Below are 17,910 nucleotides of genomic sequence, written 5' to 3'. Positions count from 1 at the left end.
TCCCTAAATGCAGTTCAATAATAATAATAATAATAATAATAATAATAATAATAATTTATTTGTACCCTGCCCATCTGGCTGGGTCTCCCCAGCCACTCTGGGCGGCTTCCACCAAACATTAAAATACATTTAAAATATCACAGTTTAAAAACTTCCCTAAAAATTACTCCAAAGAATTTCACAATGCTTCCCTTTACTCCCATTATAACAGATTGATTTTACAGATAATCCTGAGTGACAGGTCTGCAGCCAGATTCAAGAGAGTTTGAATCTGTTCTGGAAAGCATTAGTTTTTGGAAGGGGGCAGCACGCCCTTGAGTAAACATTAAACTGAAAGGCAAACCATCCAGTGTACAGCTTTGAATCTTTGTGGAGGAGAAGAAACAATTGGAGGGACAAAGCACGACACTTTCCATTTCACTGGATGGTTTAATGATTTTCTAGAGACAGTGCCTAGGATAATATATATGCTGCTCACTGCGGTTGCAAGACATTGTCCTTGACCAAACTACACTGTAGCTTTCATTATAACCACTGGGGGGGGGGAATTGTTTGCTGAAACAAAATGGATTGGACAGAGCCGCTTCCAGCGTTGTTTCTCTTTATCCTTATGATTTTCTTTGTTTTGAAACTGGGCACTTTCTGGAACAAGAGCTCCCAAAATCTTCCACCAGGACCGAGGCCTTTACCTCTCATTGGCAATCTCCACATCATGGATCTGAAGAGACCTCACAGAACCATGTTAAAGGTAAAGCTTCCAGTTCTTCCCATGGCAGGGCTAAAGGGAACTGGGGCAGCCCAGTCAGATGAGCGGGGTAGAAAATGCTACAGCTATTAGTAGCAAATGTCTTGAAGAGCATTGTGGCATAGACAATGCTCTTTTACTTTATCACTATGTTATTTGGATTCTGTTTTGCATGGTGATTTGCAAGGAAACAAAAAAATGAATTCATGCTACAAAATTGCTATTCTTAAGTCATATGTTTTCAGCTCAGTCCAAGGCACAATGACATGGAAGTAATTTCTACTGAGTTCAATAATAGTTATTGAAAAAAACTGAAAATAGTCTAAGGTAAATGTGAAAGCTAATGCAGTCTTGGTTCTGTCAGAGATGATTTACATTAATATATTCTTTGGGTATGCCAGAACTCTGTTTCCCATTTTTTCTTCTATTGAATTTCAGTTGTCAAAGCAGTATGGCCCCGTCTTCAGCATCCAAATGGGACCCCAGAAAATTGTGGTGTTGGCAGGATATGAGACAATAAAGGAAGCTCTGGTTAATCAGGCGGATGCATTTGGAGACAGGCCCATCATTCCATTATTTAAAGATCTTGCACAAGACTTTGGTGAGGCATTTCCCTTTTTATTGAAACTAGTAATGTGAATTCTGAATACGGTGGTACCTCTAGATGCGAACCGGATCTGTTCTGGAGCCCCATTCGCATCCTGAGCAGTCTGCAACCCGCAGCACCGCTTCTGCGCATGCGCGGGCCGCAATTCAGCACACCTGCGCATGGACATGATGTCATTGCATGTGTCTGTGCATGCGCAAGACACCGATCCCGGAAGTAATCCGTTCCGTTACTTCTGGGTTCGGCACGCTCGTAACCCGTGCCGTTCGCAACCCGAAGCAAATGCAACACGAGGTACGACTGTAATTGTCGGGCTTAGGGAATCGGCTTCTTCCCCCCATGGCAGTAGATAAGCAGAACAAAGGAAACAGAGTCTTCTTACCAGTTAGAATTCTTTAATAATCACAGTAAGGGACAACAAATGCCTCTCGCTAGAATAGTGGTGCTCCCAATTAAGGCTTCCCCCTCCCCCAACCATCCCTATCAATCCACGTCACTCCTACATCTCATAACCTGAGCGTGTAGTTGCTGTGCTTTCTGTCTGGAGACTTTTTGAGCCCTCCTAGATCGAGGGGAGGGGGGGTGTTATCCAGCGACTGTGAATGTGTAAACCCCCTCTCTCTTCCAGTGTTTCTTCTCCTAGCTGTTCTCTATCCAGTATTTCCCAGCTTTTCCCTTCTCAGCTATGCCCCTCTGCAAACCACTTATCTAAATCTATACTGTCCTCCTGCTCCTGGGGAGACTGAGGGTCAGGGGGAAGAGGCAGCTCCCACCATGCCTCCTCATTGTAGTCCTCCTCAACATGGTCCCTGACAATAATTGTCACATGGAAAAGTAGTGCCACACACTGGGGAAAACTGACTGACCATTTTCTGGCCCAGCCTACACAGAGAGGAAACATGAAGGAGGCATAATGTCCACCGATAGAATACAAAGTAACAAACTGAGTTCTGCTGGGACCCCTGACATGTACAAACAACCCTCTATCCTACACTTTGTAATGCAGAATATTGATCAATGTGTTCTCAGGTCATGCTCTGATGGCACATCTACCAGCTACTTTGTCAAAGCTCAGAAGTCTGAGTCTGAATGGGAGAATAGCTAGGGTCCATTCTCAGTTCCATGGAAGAAATGCAGAACATAATTTATTGATTCTTTGTTCAATGGCCATGCAAACATGAAACCTTTCTTCCCGTCTCTTCAGGTATAGTTCTGTCTAATGGTGAGAACTGGAAGGTGATGCGACGGTTTGCTTTAAGCACATTGCGGGACTATGGAATGGGAAAGAGGACCATAGAGGATAGAATTGTTGAGGAATGCAGTGTCCTGATAAAGAAATTTGAATCTTACGAAGGTGGGTTGGTGTTTTCCCCTGGTGCATAGCTATACTACTGTTGTAACGTGGGGGTCGAGATTCAGCAAGTGATTTCAGCTCTGACATAGCAAGCAGGAGACAGCTTCTTCATGTAACACTCTTTATTCAGACAAACAAGACTGGGGAGCTGAGGAGAGGGAGATACATTTATAGGGACAGTAGAGGATACATTTTGGAGGGAACAATCTCAAGCAATCACAAGGCTGCCTTTTGGTGGGAACCAATAAGACTGAGGATGCAATTGCAGCAACTTTAATGAACCAATAGTAGCTGTACCTTCTGGAACGGGAAGGCGGTTACTTTCCCCTAATGTGAATACAGACAATGTAATACAGCTATGATAACCCTTGAATCAATACACAACAACTACCATTGTTTAAAGGTGCCAAGACTATTGTGTTACATATTCCTAACTTCCAGAAGCACAGATCCCATTGTACATCCGGAAGTGAAGCCAAACCATTGCATAAGCACAGCACTTTAAAGGTGCCTGGAGTGTTGTGTTCCATAGGGCTCAATCCACACTTCCTCTTCTCCCGCTGCTTTCCCTTGGGAAAAACCATACTTTGGAGCAATTTGGGCTTTCCCCAATTGCCATTGGTTCTGATCTACTGCTAAAGAGTGGGTTTCCCCTTGGAAAGGAATGGGGAAAGAGGATCCCCCCCCCAACCATGCCTAGAAAGCATGTGTGAAGTGGAAGTGTGGATGAGCCCATACTTATGGCTAACTCCAGAACTACAGTTCCCAGGGTTCCCTGTGGAGACGTAATTGGTCTGTTCCTGTAGTGTGTAGATTATACTCCAATAGCTGCTGTGACTTCCAGGCCCTTTTAAGCATTTTTTAGCCTAGCCATGGCTACACCCAGCAGCAATTAGAATCACTTTCTTTGATAAGTGAGGTCTACACATAGGTAAGCTGCCAGTGGGGACTTAAGGCAACAAAGAGCAGACTTAAAAACAATGCCCTCTCCATATTTCTGTTTAACTGTCATATTCATGTATAGGAAAGCCGTTTGAGACAACCACAATTATGAATGCAGCTGTTGCCAATATTATAGTGGCCATACTACTAGGCAAGCGATTTGATTATGAAGATCCCACATACATAAGACTTCTGAAGTTGGTCAATGAAAATGCCCGACTTTTTGGAAGTTCTTCAGTCATGGTAATCTATTTTTTTCCAATTAAAACAAACAGTTGATTGTAATAACAGTGTATGCAAAGTGGGCAGGGCAACCTGTTTATTGTACTGTATATTGTTCAGGTTTCACTACAAAACACAGAATCTTGATATCTTGAGAGACCTGGTAGTGATTCAAAATATTTAGAAAACACGCTTTCTGGCCTCACTGCCATTGGGACTCCAAGGACAAGGAAGAACAAACAAAATAAAAAATTCCTTCCAGTAGCACCTTAGAGACCAACTAAGTTTGTTCTTGGTATGAGCTTTCGTGTGCATGCACACTTCTTCAGATACACTGAAACGGAAGTCACCAGACCCTTACATATAGTGAGAGAGTGAGGAGGGGTATTACTCAGAAGGGTGGTGGGAATGGGTGATTGGCTGATGGGTGTGGAAAACCTGTTGATGACTGTTAAGGACTGCAATTAGCAAGGGGTGAGATTGCTAAAAATAGCTTTGTCATGTATAATGAGATAAGAATCCAATGTCTCTGTTCAGACCAGGATTTATTTATTTTTTATTTTGTTTTGACTATGGTAGACCAACACGGCTACCTACCTGTAACAAGGAAGAACAAGTGAAAGATGGTTCCATGATAGCTCAGAAGGGGCCTCCAAGGGCAGCTCTCCCTCTCTGAAGGTGAACCTCCAGAGGAGAACCGTCGTAGCCTATTTTCCTGGGGTTGCACAAAAATTACGCTGTCCTGAGGTACCCTGCCCCCCATTCCAAATGCCATTCAAGAGCTTTGTTTTGTATTTGGGCAGCCATGCTTTGAGAGACCCAGCTGAGAGTACAGTACTGAGCTTTCATAATGTCTCTTTTTCTTTTTCCACATTTTTATCCTTTCAGCTGTATAACATGTTTCCTGCTCTTGGTTTTCTTCTGGGGGCTCCTAAGACTTTCATTCAAAACAGAGCGGAGCTGTTTGCCTTCATAAATGCCACCTTCATAAAACACCTCAGAGATCTGGATGAAAATGACCAGAGGAGCTTCATTGACTCATTTCTTATCCAACAGCAAGAGGTAATGGAGTCTTTTAGTTTGTCCCAGAATAAGCGTTGACATTTTCAATTCATGTTTTAAGGGCATATTCACAAGTGCATGCATAAGGAGTAGTCAAGGAGTTTCACTTCAGAAGGGACCAACCTGGCATACTTCCTAGTTCCTACCATTTTCCAATAGTCAGCCATTGTTAATGTGTTACAGAACTTGCTTCTGCAGGGGCAAAGGTTGCATGCTCACCAGCACTCCTGAAAAAAAAAAATCCTTTATCAAGAAAACATGCCAATGGGCGTATATGAATTTCCAGGGGTGGAATTATGGCAGAGTGACCATTGGCTGCTGATGCTTCTGCCAAGAGAGATAATTATGCAGTGATGAGAGGTGATGGTTGCCAGACTCCCTTTTGATACAAGTGAGGGATGGTATAATGCCTCATGTGCCCAGAAGAAGGCATTATTCACACCAGAGGAGATAGGAAACTTTGAGGGTGGGGAGGCATTTTGGAGCAAGGAAAAAACATTGGCCCATTCACTGCACAATCACCCTTAAATCAGGGCTTCAGTTCTTTTAACCATTACTAAGGTTGGAAATGAATATGAATTGGAGTTTCTGTTTACCAATTAATTAGTACCCAGAAAAGGAAACAGGTGGTTGGGTGACGATAGAGTTCTAAATAACAGGTTGGAAATTGTTTCTAAAAGCTTTGAAAAGTTTGAAAAGTTAAAGCAGATATACAGGCCTGAATTTGGTTATAATTTTAATCTACACTGCCTGTAGGGTTAAGGTATAAGTGATAAAGAGCTTAGAATTATTATCCTTCCCCCTTCTTTTTGTCTTTTAAAAAATTCTCTTCTTTTTTCGGTTTCTTGTTTGTCTTGCTGCAAATGCATGGAGGTCTGAGGCTGAGCCTCTTTTAGATAGGAGAGTAGCTGTTTGTACAATGGGGGGAAATAGTAGAAAGTAGAATTATTGGCTGCTAAGAACCAAGTTTTGGGCAAGTACTGTTTCTTGAGAGAAATCCAGCAGAGATTTAAAAATCACAAAATATGCAGCAAAGTAATAGTGGAAATATACTGTAAGTTGTTGAAAAGCATGATTTAAGCATACCGGTATGTACCAAATAAAGCTTCTAAACAGCTAAGAGGTACTCTGAGAGGTTTTCATGTTATTTCACTCTGTTTTTGATCCCCTGCCTCACTTGTGAATCTGCTGTTTGTAATGTGAAACTACATGGCTGCACCTTTGTGAGAGATATGCTAGGAATGTATCCCTCATAAGCAAGGACCGTGTGGATCTTAGAAAAAGTACTCAGTATGGTGAAAATACTGAAAAACTCCCCACTGCTGGTTGGTGTCATGCAGCAACTATTGAATGAACTATTGGAAGAATTTGGAGCAAAGATGCATTAAATTGTTGATAAAAAATGGATTGAACAAAGATGAGACCAGAGAAGTTGCAGAGTACTTAAGGGGAAATACTGGTGGTGGATTGCCAGAACAGGAGAATGGAATGGTAATGTGGGAGGCAATAGATTATGTAATTGTGAGGATATCCACAGAGGTGCCTGGAGGGGTGGAACAGCCAAAAGGCGGAATTATGATGTTGAAGGAGAGGAAGGAAACCCTGTAAGGAGAGACTAAGAAATCTCCTGAGCTGGCAGAGATAGAGTTGAGAAAGAAAGGCCTCTGCGTACAATTTGGAATGAAATTAGAGGTGAAAGCTATTGAGCCTCTGGCAACATTCTTGGAAAAAGAAGAGGAAATGGAAGCCTATAAAAAGAAGGATGGAAAACCATAGCCAACAGGAAATGGGATTGGAAGATGTTGATCTGGGTGTGAATTAATGATTATACAATAAGTAAATATCTATGGAGCATCATCTCAATATATGACCACAGACAAGAGCCTCATGAGGGAATAAAGATCAAAGATTTATTGTTTCTCAGTATTGGAGGTAAAGTTTTTTGTTGTTGGAGGAAGAGTATTGGTGACTTTTATCCACAATAATACCTGGATAATCTCTTTTAGATTTTGTGTGTGAAAGGAAAAATTAATGATTTCCAGATGCCCAGACTTGAAGACTGGAAATAATAATAATAATTCATTATTTATACCCCAGCCACTCTGGGCAGCTCCCAATCGAGTGTTAAAAACAATACAGCATTAAATATTAAAAACTTCCCTAAACAGGGCTGCCTTCAGATGTCTTTTAAAAATAGGATAGCTGCTTATTTCCTTGACATCTGATGGGAGGGCATTCCACAGGGCGGGCGCCACTACTGAGAAGGCCTAGCAGAAGGAGGAACAGTTGATATCACCTTGGAGTGAACATTGTTAATACTTATAATTATAATTAAAATTCTTATATATAAGAATAACTCTTATATATACAACCGACAGGCAGAGAATTGGAAGTCCTTTTTATTTATTTATTTCTATCTCTTTTTCTTTCATTCCCTTATTATTTTCTCTCTCCCCCCCCCCATATTATTCTTTGCATTATTTTAAATTTTGCTTTACTTTGTTTTTTGTTGTCCTGCACTCTGTGTTAAGGAGGGGGTTTCGTGCCGATGAAGGTGATGGATGGTTGATGAAGAGGCAGGGAAGGGAAGATCTCCCTAGGTGGGAGGCTGGGTGAAGAAAGGGAAGCTCCCAGGTGAGAGCTGGGAGGGTTCACCTCTTTCTGTGTGGGACAAGAGTCAAGATCTACCTGTGAGAGAGGACATTGCACTCTTCTTTTTGTAGTTTTTATTTTTGTTTAGATTAGTTTGTTTTTTATTGTAATATATTATGAAAAGTCTTAGTAAAATTATATATATATATATATATATATATATATATATATATATATATATAAAATTTTACTAAGACTTTTCATAATATATATGTACCTTTAAAATATGCTCTTTAAATTTCCTTTCAAAGTTGTGCTGCCCAAAGTGTTCAGCTGTAGGGTTATCATGGCATTGTCATAAGACCTTGGCTCAGAGGTTTCCTTCTGAACATAGAGAGCTTTTCCACTATACAGTAGTACATCCTTTCCTGAGAAGCCTTCTGTGTCTCCTGCATCTCCCCGCAGCGCTGCTAACTTGCGTTTTGCGAACGCATCCTTCCTTGTCTTCCCCACCATTCCTCCTCCTCCTCCTCCGAGGGGAGCAGAGGAGGTGATCTCCAGCCCTCCTCCTCTCTCTGCTCTTCAGTCCAGTCCTTGAAAGAGAAGAAGGAGCTGGATCGCCAAGTTTCCCCCATGTCAGAGACTGGACTGAGGGGAAATGGTGGAAACTGCCCCCTCCTCTTGAACCTTCTAGAGAAGGTAGGCAGTATTGATTTGCAGCAGTGGTTTGAGGAAAGTCACAACTCAGAGAGGTGAACAGAAGAGTTGGGAGGTGAAGGGAGAAGAGAAGGGGGAGACAGACAGAAGCTGGGAAGCATTCTCCCAGAACCCATCATGCATTGAAAGTGCAAGAGCAAAAGACTCGTAGAAAATTAACCTCTGGTGGCCACCGTAAAGGTAAATGCTGTTGCTAGGAAGGGAGGGGGAGAGAGACCAGTTGGAGCAACGCCATTATCCGAGTGGCCACTCGGCTGCTGAGTGGTACGTCTCTGTGAATCTTGAATAAAAACATTGATAGGAACGTCTTGTTTTCCTGTTTCTGGCATCAAGTCATGAGGGAGGGGGATCAGATTCCCATGAAGTCTGACACCCGACCTCCTGTCTTAGCTGGTAGATGGAGAACAACAGCTGTGACTATGGAGAAGCAAGACATTTTGGGGTCTTGATGCTGAGCCCCTCCAGCTTAGGCTCAGGTTGTATATAAGTGTAAACAAACCCTGTATCATCATGATGGCATAGTCTGGAGAACCTGGAATCTCTCGCTGCTCAGCAATTGGGGTGATGTGCAGCAGTACTTTGGATCATCAGGTCCTGTCAGATATTCATTTTTATCTCTGCATATGAAATTTTCTCACTCTATTCGTTTTTACCTGTTCATACTCTTTGCAACCCAGGAGAAGAAGAAGAACAAGACAAATGCATATTTCCACAACGAAAACTTAAAAACTGTTGTGTCCAACTTATTAGCTGCTGGCATGGAGACCACTTCTGCCACACTGCAGTGGGGACTGTTACTAATGATGAAATATCCTGAAATTCAGAGTGAGTGCTTTTCATTGGGTAGGCTCCCATTATTCTGAGATAGCTTAATTCCAGTTACCGTATATGCAATTATTAGAGAGAGAAAATATTTATATTTTTACATATATACAATTGTTCAGTCATAAGTTTAACATTTCAACCTGGACTCCCTTCTCCCTCTTCCTGTGGTTCATTACATTTCATTTCATTTCATATTCCTGCATACAACAAATTATTTCAACATATTATTTCAGATATATATTCCTGTATATATCCCATATATTTTTTGGGACTGTTTACAGTTTGTCTGTAATTACTCAGTAAATCATTTCCATTCCTTTCTTTTTAAAAAATAATAATAATGTTATCTTCTGGTTTTTTAAACACCTTAAACATCTTTTCCAGTCCATTATATATCATATCCCAGTAAGCTTTAACCTTATTACAAGAGCACCATTTCCAGCACATATTCAATTTGGGTTTATACATTTTAGCCAATCTACTAGGTGCTAAGTACCATCTATATAATGCTTTCATATAATTTTCTCTTAAACTATAGCATTCTGTAAATTTTATATCCATGTTCGATATACTTTCCCATGCATCCATTTCTATATTATTACCAATAACTATTGTCCAGAGTATCATTGAAGATTTCACTTGTTTGTCCTTTGTCTCCAATTCCAATAATATCTTATACATTTTAGATATTGCTTTAACATTACAGTTTAACAGGTCTCTTTCTAGGTTTGATGTTTCACCCCCAACCCCCTACTATATATCCTTTTTAAATACTTCATTCAAATGATATTGTAATCATGTTGCTAACATCACTGATAAATCCTTATTTTAATTTAAACACTCCACCTTCTCCACTTAAATTTCTATGTTGCCCAATTTTCCATCATATTTTTCTTTTTCACTGCTATGGGCTCCAAAGGTGAAAGTCATAGTGGTGTTTTGGTCTCCTACAGGTTTTTATACTTATTCCATACTGTATAACCCCCCACCCCCACCCCGATTATATAGTTTATATTTTTTTAATTAATTTTTATTGAATTTCCATTTTATAATTTTTTTGCCAAATCATGTTTATTAGGGTTTCCAATACAACAGAATCACATGAAACATTCCAAATTACATTCCAAATTATTTATCTAATTATCAAATAAAAAAAAGAAAAGTTCCAAATCAACCGAATTATTATTATTTTAGTTTTGTTTAATGACTTCCCATGCTTCAAATTTCGGAGGTATTTCTTCTTATCTATTGTCCTTTGTTTTTGCGTTCCAGTCTTTTCACAGCCTCTGATATGTTCCAACAGGCAAGATAAATCAAAGCAAACAGTGTCTCTGTGAGGATTTAAGTCCATATTTCTCCAGTATACAGTCCCTTCCCCTTTGACGAGCTGAGTCCAAAAGCCACATATAAACAATCGCCATCTTCTTTTTTTTTTTTTTTTAATTAAAATAAGTCTTTATTAAATTTATGTTTCTTTAAAAAAAGGATTTCAAACATAAAACACAACAAAACACTAAATCTTGCATCACACAAATAATAAACATAAATTAACAATACTTTCTTTCAAATTATACATCAAATTTAAAATATGACTTCATATTGCTTCATATTGCTTCTTTTTTGTATTCCAAATATTTTTCCACATTTATTATGCACCCGTCTGCACCCACTTACATCTTTTAGGAGAATTAGCCAGTCGTAATTGAAGATTCATATATTAAAGAAAAAATTGGCACCTTCTCCTTCCCATTTCTAGCTTATGCAGTCCGGGCAAATTCCAACTACTTCATTTCTGGGCAGTCAACCAAGTTCTTCCAATTAAAATCAGTCAGTGTCCAAGGGGTTCCTCTTTTGCCAAAATCAACAGATAAAAACGCCTTTCACCCCCTTCCAGATGTTAACAATTTCCTTCTCCTCTCATTAGGACAGCGTGTTTACTTTTCATTAAGTCCCACACAGTTTTTGTATATAATTTCAAATCATCTCCACCAAATTCGAATTATCAGTCTTTCAGATCTCACTTGTTATATATAATAAAGTTGGGTCTTCAGGGGGTAGTATTTGCCCGTTATTTAAAATATTAAAGCAAAATACAATCACAGAGTCCGGGGCTCCCCCCCCCTTCCGTCCCGCTTCACATACCAATACGGTGATAAAAACTTCTCTTCTCTTCTTAATAGTTCAGTGGCTGAGGTTTTTTTTAACAAAATACTTTTTCCTCCTTCGTTTGAAGCATGCCTAAGACTTCTCACTAATTTATATTTTACAGCGTTGGGGATCTTGTACGATCGGGCTGGCCTCAGGAGTTCCTCCCCCCGGGTGCTCTCTGCCCTGGCCCCCCTGCTCATTTTCCCAAAGGGTCAGAGCAGGTTTAAGGGGCATCTGCGGGCAAGGCAGTCCTTCCCACACTCCTGGGAAGGTAAGGGAGGCTGCATACTCCCATTACAGCCTCGGAGTTCCCCATGGGGGTCGGGAGCGATGGTATCTTTCGGCCATTCCCATCCGTGCCAACTACCGGAAGCTCCTCCATTTTATAATATTTAACATTATGATCATATGGTTTGTAAAACCTTTATGTACTTTCACCTTTTTATACCACAAATAAATGTGCCAACCAAAAAGGATATCATGTCCTTCCAAATCTAAAATATGTGGATTCTTCAATAACAACCATCCCTTCAACCAGCACAGACAAGGTACTTCATAATACTACCTATTTTAATACAGTTTTCAACCTATTAGCTAATATGTCTGCAAACAGTTTAGAATCTTTATTCAACAACAAAATAGGTCAATAGCTCTTAACCAGCTTTGGGTCTCTATTTTGCTTATGAATCAGTTATGTATGCACTCTTCCAGGATTTGGGTAACTTTCCTGTATTCAAAGACTTATTCATAATATCTTTTAAAGGTTGTATTAAGTAATCCTGTAATTTTTTAATATTATGTTGCTGAAAGTCCATAAGGTCCGGGTGCCTTCCCTAATTTACCCTGTAAAATTACTTGCTGTAATTCCATCATTGTTACAGATCCATTAACAAATGACATTTTATCTTTTGGTATCTTAGGTAATCTGTTGTTGTTTAGTCCTCTTAGTCGTGTTCGACTCTCCGTGACCCCATGAACCAGAGCATGCCTTGGAAACTCTCACTTTCTTCTCAAAGCTTCTCCTTATGTCCATGGAGTTTTCTTGGCAAAATACTGGAGTGGTTTTTTTCTTGTTTCTTCTTTATTTGCCAAGCTAATAATTTCCATGGCTTGTTAGCCTGTTGAAATTGTTTCTGTTTTAAATATTTAAATTTCCACTCTATTTCTTGGTTTATTATCATTGAATATTGCATTTGCAACATCTTGATATCCTGTTTCACTATCTCTTTTCAAGGGGAATTTATTAATTCTTTTCGTTTTCCTTTTATTTCTTGTAAAATTTCTTGCTTTTTCTGCTCTCTAATATTTCTTTGGTATGCACTTTGCAATGTAACCACACACACCCATTACCACTTTACTTGCATCCCATACCACCTTTAAATCTGTCTCTTGGTTTAAATTAATTTCAAAAAAATGGTTTGATTTTTTGCCCCCCTTTTCTAATATTTCTTGATCATTTAATAAATTTTCATTTACCCGTAGTCTCCATCTCATTGGGAAACTTATCCCTGTTCTTAATTCCGCTGTTATAGAGTTGTAGTCTCATATTGTTCTTGATAGAATTTCTGCCCTCTTTACCTTAGCATACAAATCTTTAGAAGTCCATACAGAGTCTTTTCAGCTCACAGAATTATTTGCGCTCAAATAAAATATGCATTGTCCTGTGGGTGTTTTTTTCCTCCAAATGTCAATTAAACTTAAATTGTCAGTTATCCTAAAAAAGGCATTCGGTAGTTTCCCTTCTTTTGTGTCATTTTTTCTTATACTCCTGTCCCAATCTAGGGAGGCTACACCATTCAAATTGTCCATCAAAATAATCTTTTCATTCAAATGTTCAAAAAATATTTCTCCTAGCCTCTTTTGAAAATATGGGTGTTTTTTCTCATTAGGTGCATACACACCATTTAATAATACTTTTTCTCCATGTGATGGTATCTGGGTTGTCAATGTTCTTCCTTGTTCCTTCTTGAATAATTGCTTTGGGTCCAACCCTGGTTTTATACAACTCCTCTCTTTTTTGTTACATCAGAAGGTACAAAGTCCTTTCCCAACCTTTTATTTAAGTTTTATATATCCAAGTTTAACTTCTTTACAACCTGTTCAATTTTATTCAGTTGTTGTTGTTGTTTAGTCATCTAGTCGTGTCCGGCTCTTCGTGACCCCATGGACCAGAGCACGCCAGGCACTCCTGTCTTCCACTGCTTCCCGCAGTTTGGTCAGACTGATGTTGGTAGCTTCGAGAACACTGTCCAACCATCTCATCCTCTGTCGTCCCCTTCTCCTTGTGCCCTCCATCTTTCCCAACATCAGGGTCTTTTACAGGTAGTCATGAGGTGGCCAAAGTATTGGAGCCTCAGCTTCAGAATCTGTCCTTCCAGTGAGCACTCAGGGCTGATTTCCTTCAGAATGGGTAGGTTTGATCTTCTTGCAGTCCATGGGACTCTCAAGAGTCTCCTCCAGCACCATAATTCAAAAGCATCAATTCTTTGTTGATCAGCCTTCTTTATGGTCCAGCTCTCACTTCTGTACATTACTACTGGGAAAACCATAGCTTTAACTATACGGACCTTTGTCGGCAAGGTGATGTCTCTGCTTTTTAAGATGCTGTCTAGGTTTGTCATTGCTTTTCTTCCAAGAAGCAGGTGTGTTTTTAATTTCGTGACTGGTGTCACCATCTGCAGTGATCATGGATCCCAAGAAAGTAAAATCTCTCACTGCCTCCATTTCTTCCCCTTCTATTTGCCAGGAGGTGATGGGACCAATGGCCATGACCTTGGTTTGTTTGATGTCATGTTTATTCATTTAGTCTTATTATTTAGCCTATTTACATTCCAAGTTAGAATTTTCTTTTTTAATAATAATTTTATTCATTTTATAATGTATAACAAAAACAAACACACAACAACAACAACAAACATGACATAAACAATTACAACAACAACAACATACCATTTTTATCTAATTTTCTTAATATCTTGATGGGACCTCCTTCAATCTTCCCTTACTGGAATCCATTTTTCTCCTATTTTAAGCAGGACCATCTTCATATTTAACTTTCTTACCTCTTAATATCCATTCATTCAATTATCCAAGTTAGAATTTCCAAAGCCATCTTGTTCCATATTTATTTCTCTTTCGCCCCCACCTCTGTTGAATCTTCCTCTTCCTGTCCAGCTTTCTGTCCAAATGCTCTTCCTCTAGCTAACTTTCCCCCATATTTTTTCCAAAATTTGTATGGCTTGGTAGGATCACGAAATATTTGGTTTTTACCATTATATGTAAAAGATACCACTTCAGGATATTCTCAGCAGTGATATTTTAATAATCATCCTGGATGAATTTCTATCCATCAGTATTTCAGGTTATTGGCTAAAATGTTTGTCCTGTTAGAAAAAAAACCACCTTTGTCAAATTCTAGAGATTAACTATGTGAGTCCAGGGAATTGCAGAACCAGTTTATGCCAGTTCTGTGCTGGAGAGATTAATATTTTGAGAGACAAAAGCCAAAGACTTTTCTTAGCAGAAAAATCAATGCTTTTCTTTTTTGTTTCCCCCAGTAAAGGTCCAAGAAGAAATTGCAAAGGTTGTTGGATCTTCTCAGCCAAGGATTGAACACCGGACAAAAATGCCTTATACAGATGCCGTAGTCCATGAGATCCAGAGATTTGCCAATATTAACCCAACCAACCTGCCACATGCCACAGCTACAGATGTTACCTTCAATGGCTACTTCATTCCAAAGGTGATCCATGTCATTGAACTATTGCCTACTAGTCATGATATATTTTAAGTCTTTCTTGGGAGTAAGCCCCATGGACTTCATTGTGGGTGACATCTGTGCAGACTTGTATAGCATTCCACTGTAAGCAAGCAATCTACCCTTTGGAAGCTGCCAGGCATCAGTTTTAACCCATTAAACAGATCTCAATGGGAAGGAGCACAAGGTTGGAAAAGAAACCTTTTCTGGTGGGAGATCATGGTTTATACATTAAAGTTTTTCATACTAAAGACATTTCTCAGATGAACTCAAATCTCATTTCTCCTGCACTAAATATTATTATTTATTGAACCAGAAACATATGCTTTATTTTAAAATAGCTCTTGCTTTGCTTTTGCAGGGGACTCACATCATAACATTGCTGTCCTCTGTGCTCCATGATGAATCTCAATGGGAGAAACCACATAAATTCTATCCTGAGCATTTTCTCAACTCTGAAGGAAAATTCGTAAAGAGAGATGCTTTCATGCCTTTCTCCGCAGGTAACTTTTTTATTTATTTAACTTTTGTGTATACCTGCACAAAAGGGTAAAGGGACCCCTGACCATTAGGTCCAGTCATGTCCAACTCTGGGGTTGCGGTGCTCATCTCACGTTACTGGCCAAGGGAGTGGGCATACAGTTTCCAGGTCATGTGGCCAGCATGACAAAGCCGCTTCTGGCAAACCAGAGCATCGCATGGAATCGCATAGTGTGTGCTTAATCAATGGGATTTTTACATTACTGGAATGTAACCTGTCAGGGATATCCTCCTTCCCTTGGATGTTGCTCATGAGTAAGGACAAGCCTTTAGGTAAGCTATAATTATTTATTGTCCTTGACAAATTTACAGAGTCTCTGCAGTCATGTCTGCTCAGTCAGTTTCAGTTTCTCGGAGTAGCGGGCTTTCGCGCACCCGCCAACACCACCAACGGCTAGGCACCCTGAGATGATGTCTGTGTCTACCCCCCCTCAGCTCATCTTCCTGTCTGTGACTGACGGTGCTGGGTCTCTCCTCTGTCATCCCCAAGCCTGGCACCTCCCTATCTTCCGGAGACATTTCCTGATGGGGGCTGGAGGAGGAGGATGAATCTGTGGAGATTATGGGTGGCTGTTCTCTATAACCCAGCAACCCCCCTTCCCTGGATGAGTCGCTATCTTTTCTCCCAGCTCTGGCTTGCTCCTCTCTCCCTCCCTGCTCCTCCCGAGTAGTCCCTCTTTCCCTGACATAACCTATTGTGCAAAGGTAAGAATCGCATCAGTTACTGCGGCCATTTCTGCCACTAGATCTGGCCACCATTGGTATGCGGCCCCTGGAATGTTGCTCAGCAGGGAATGTGGTCCTCAGGCTGAGAAAGGTTTCCCACCCCTGGTTTTCAGCATTGCAGGATGGCTCGTATTCGGAGTTCATAATTCTTTTAAGATGGGCACCATGAACTGTTATTTTATCTCTGCATTTTAATCTGCTTTAAAGTATTTGTGATGTTATTAAGCAACTGCTAAACCCAGTTTCTCTGCTGCCTGTGTGTCATTACAGGTCGGAGAGCATGTGTAGGTGAGACTCTTGCCAAAATGGAGCTCTTCCTCTTCTTCACAAGTCTTCTGCAGAAATTCACCTTCCAGCCCCCACCTGGAACATCTCAAGAAGACCTGGACCTTACTCCTGCTGTTGGTGTTTTAACACCTCCCATGCTCCACCAGCTCTGTGCTCTGCCACGTTTCTAAGATTCACAAGTTCCTGGGTTGCTTATCCTACCTGTGTGTGCAATGCAAGCCTTTTTTTAAACACCCCTATTCAACGGGGGTATTTTGATTCAGTAACGTACTGGTGGAATTGGTCCATGCATTGTCACAAACCTAAAGTGTTCCCCTTTACCTGCCATTCTGCCGAATCCTGTGAAACTAGCATTGGAGCATCTCTTAAAACCTGGCCCTGAGTTCTTATGGCACTTGAGGCAAAGAGATCAACCAGCAAAGCTGGTTTCATGTATTCCCATGTTAACATATACCTTCAAATATCTTGAAGCATCATATTCCTAGCTAGATGTGCAGAGAATTGTGACCAAGACGATAAAGGGTCTGGAAACAATGAGCTGCTGAGCTTTTTTGGGGAGAGAGAGAGAACAGAAATAAATGATGAATAATACCTTCGCGGGAACTAACGTGCAGCACCGACATCATCGTCTACCAAAGCGCCAAAAACCCCCAGCACAATAAGGGTTAAAAAACGAACGCTGTTACGCCCAATCAGAAACAGCCACTGACGCAGCAAATTGAAAAACAGACCAATTGCTGAACACAATCTCTGGCTAACAGCAAAAAAAGAAAAAGAAAGAAAGAAGGAAGGAAAGGTTCTGGGTTTTAACAGCAGGCGCAAGCTGTAGCCGGGGGGGGGGGGGAGAGAAAATGGGGGGAAAACAACAACAGCGCGGATGGGCCGATGGCGCTCGTGCCAGCAGTGAGGGCTCTGCGTGCCAAGTCTGGCACGCGTGCCACAGGTTCGCCACCACTGCCCTAATGCCACCATGTTAAACAGTATTAGGATGAAAATGAATAAAAACTATGCTAAAAAGAAAAATAGGTGTGAGTGTTTCAATGGGAGAAAGTTGTGTGTGTATGTAGGCATTATTTCATTAAAGATGGCTGGCCTGGCATGTCCCGAGCCGAGGGAGGGGGCGAGGAGCTGCGGCAGTGCCCCCTACCCCGAACATGCACGTTATTCAGGCCGAGCGCTGTGCCCCATTCAGGATCGGAGCCGATGGACAAGGCCAGGCGTGGCACCGGAGCGACTGAGCCCCCTGGCCACGCACAGTCTATCTGTACAGTGGGTAGGGGGCTGAGGGGGTTTTGGACCCCCCAATAAAATATTTGAGGGGCCGAGCTCCCCAAAAGTTGATGGGCACTGCCATTCAAGTGGGGTGTGTGCTGCATCATGATTGA

The 17,910-nt window shown here is 40.8% G+C and overlaps 1 protein-coding gene across 1 annotated transcript; it reads left to right on the top strand.

The window, feature by feature from the left end:
• The first annotated feature begins 561 nt into the window (after positions 1-561).
• On the top strand, positions 562-16,756 carry LOC117043215 (cytochrome P450 2K6-like). The gene is made up of 9 exons (XM_033142679.1): positions 562-748; positions 1,184-1,346; positions 2,557-2,706; positions 3,731-3,891; positions 4,759-4,932; positions 8,919-9,066; positions 14,772-14,956; positions 15,333-15,474; positions 16,508-16,756. The coding sequence occupies exons 1-9, from the start codon at positions 566-568 to the stop codon at positions 16,693-16,695; spliced, it is 1,494 nt and encodes a 497-aa protein (XP_032998570.1). The 5' UTR covers positions 562-565; the 3' UTR covers positions 16,696-16,756.
• The last annotated feature ends 1,154 nt before the right edge of the window (positions 16,757-17,910 follow it).

Source organism: Lacerta agilis, chromosome 3, assembly GCF_009819535.1.
Source record: "Lacerta agilis isolate rLacAgi1 chromosome 3, rLacAgi1.pri, whole genome shotgun sequence".
Taxonomy (NCBI): Eukaryota; Metazoa; Chordata; class Lepidosauria; order Squamata; family Lacertidae; genus Lacerta; species Lacerta agilis.
Note: the sequence above shows the minus strand (reverse complement) of the source record. Positions and strands in the feature narration are given on the sequence as shown.

Bases quoted from the DNA above. Each gene is read 5' to 3' on its own strand.
- LOC117043215 (XM_033142679.1), top strand. From the start codon at position 566: ATGGATTGGACAGAGCCGCTTCCAGCGTTGTTTCTCTTTATCCTTATG. The intron at 1,347-2,556 runs GTGAGGCATTTC...CCGTCTCTTCAG, and splicing joins AGATCTTGCACAAGACTTTG to GTATAGTTCTGTCTAATGGT. The intron at 2,707-3,730 runs GTGGGTTGGTGT...ATTCATGTATAG, and splicing joins GAAATTTGAATCTTACGAAG to GAAAGCCGTTTGAGACAACC.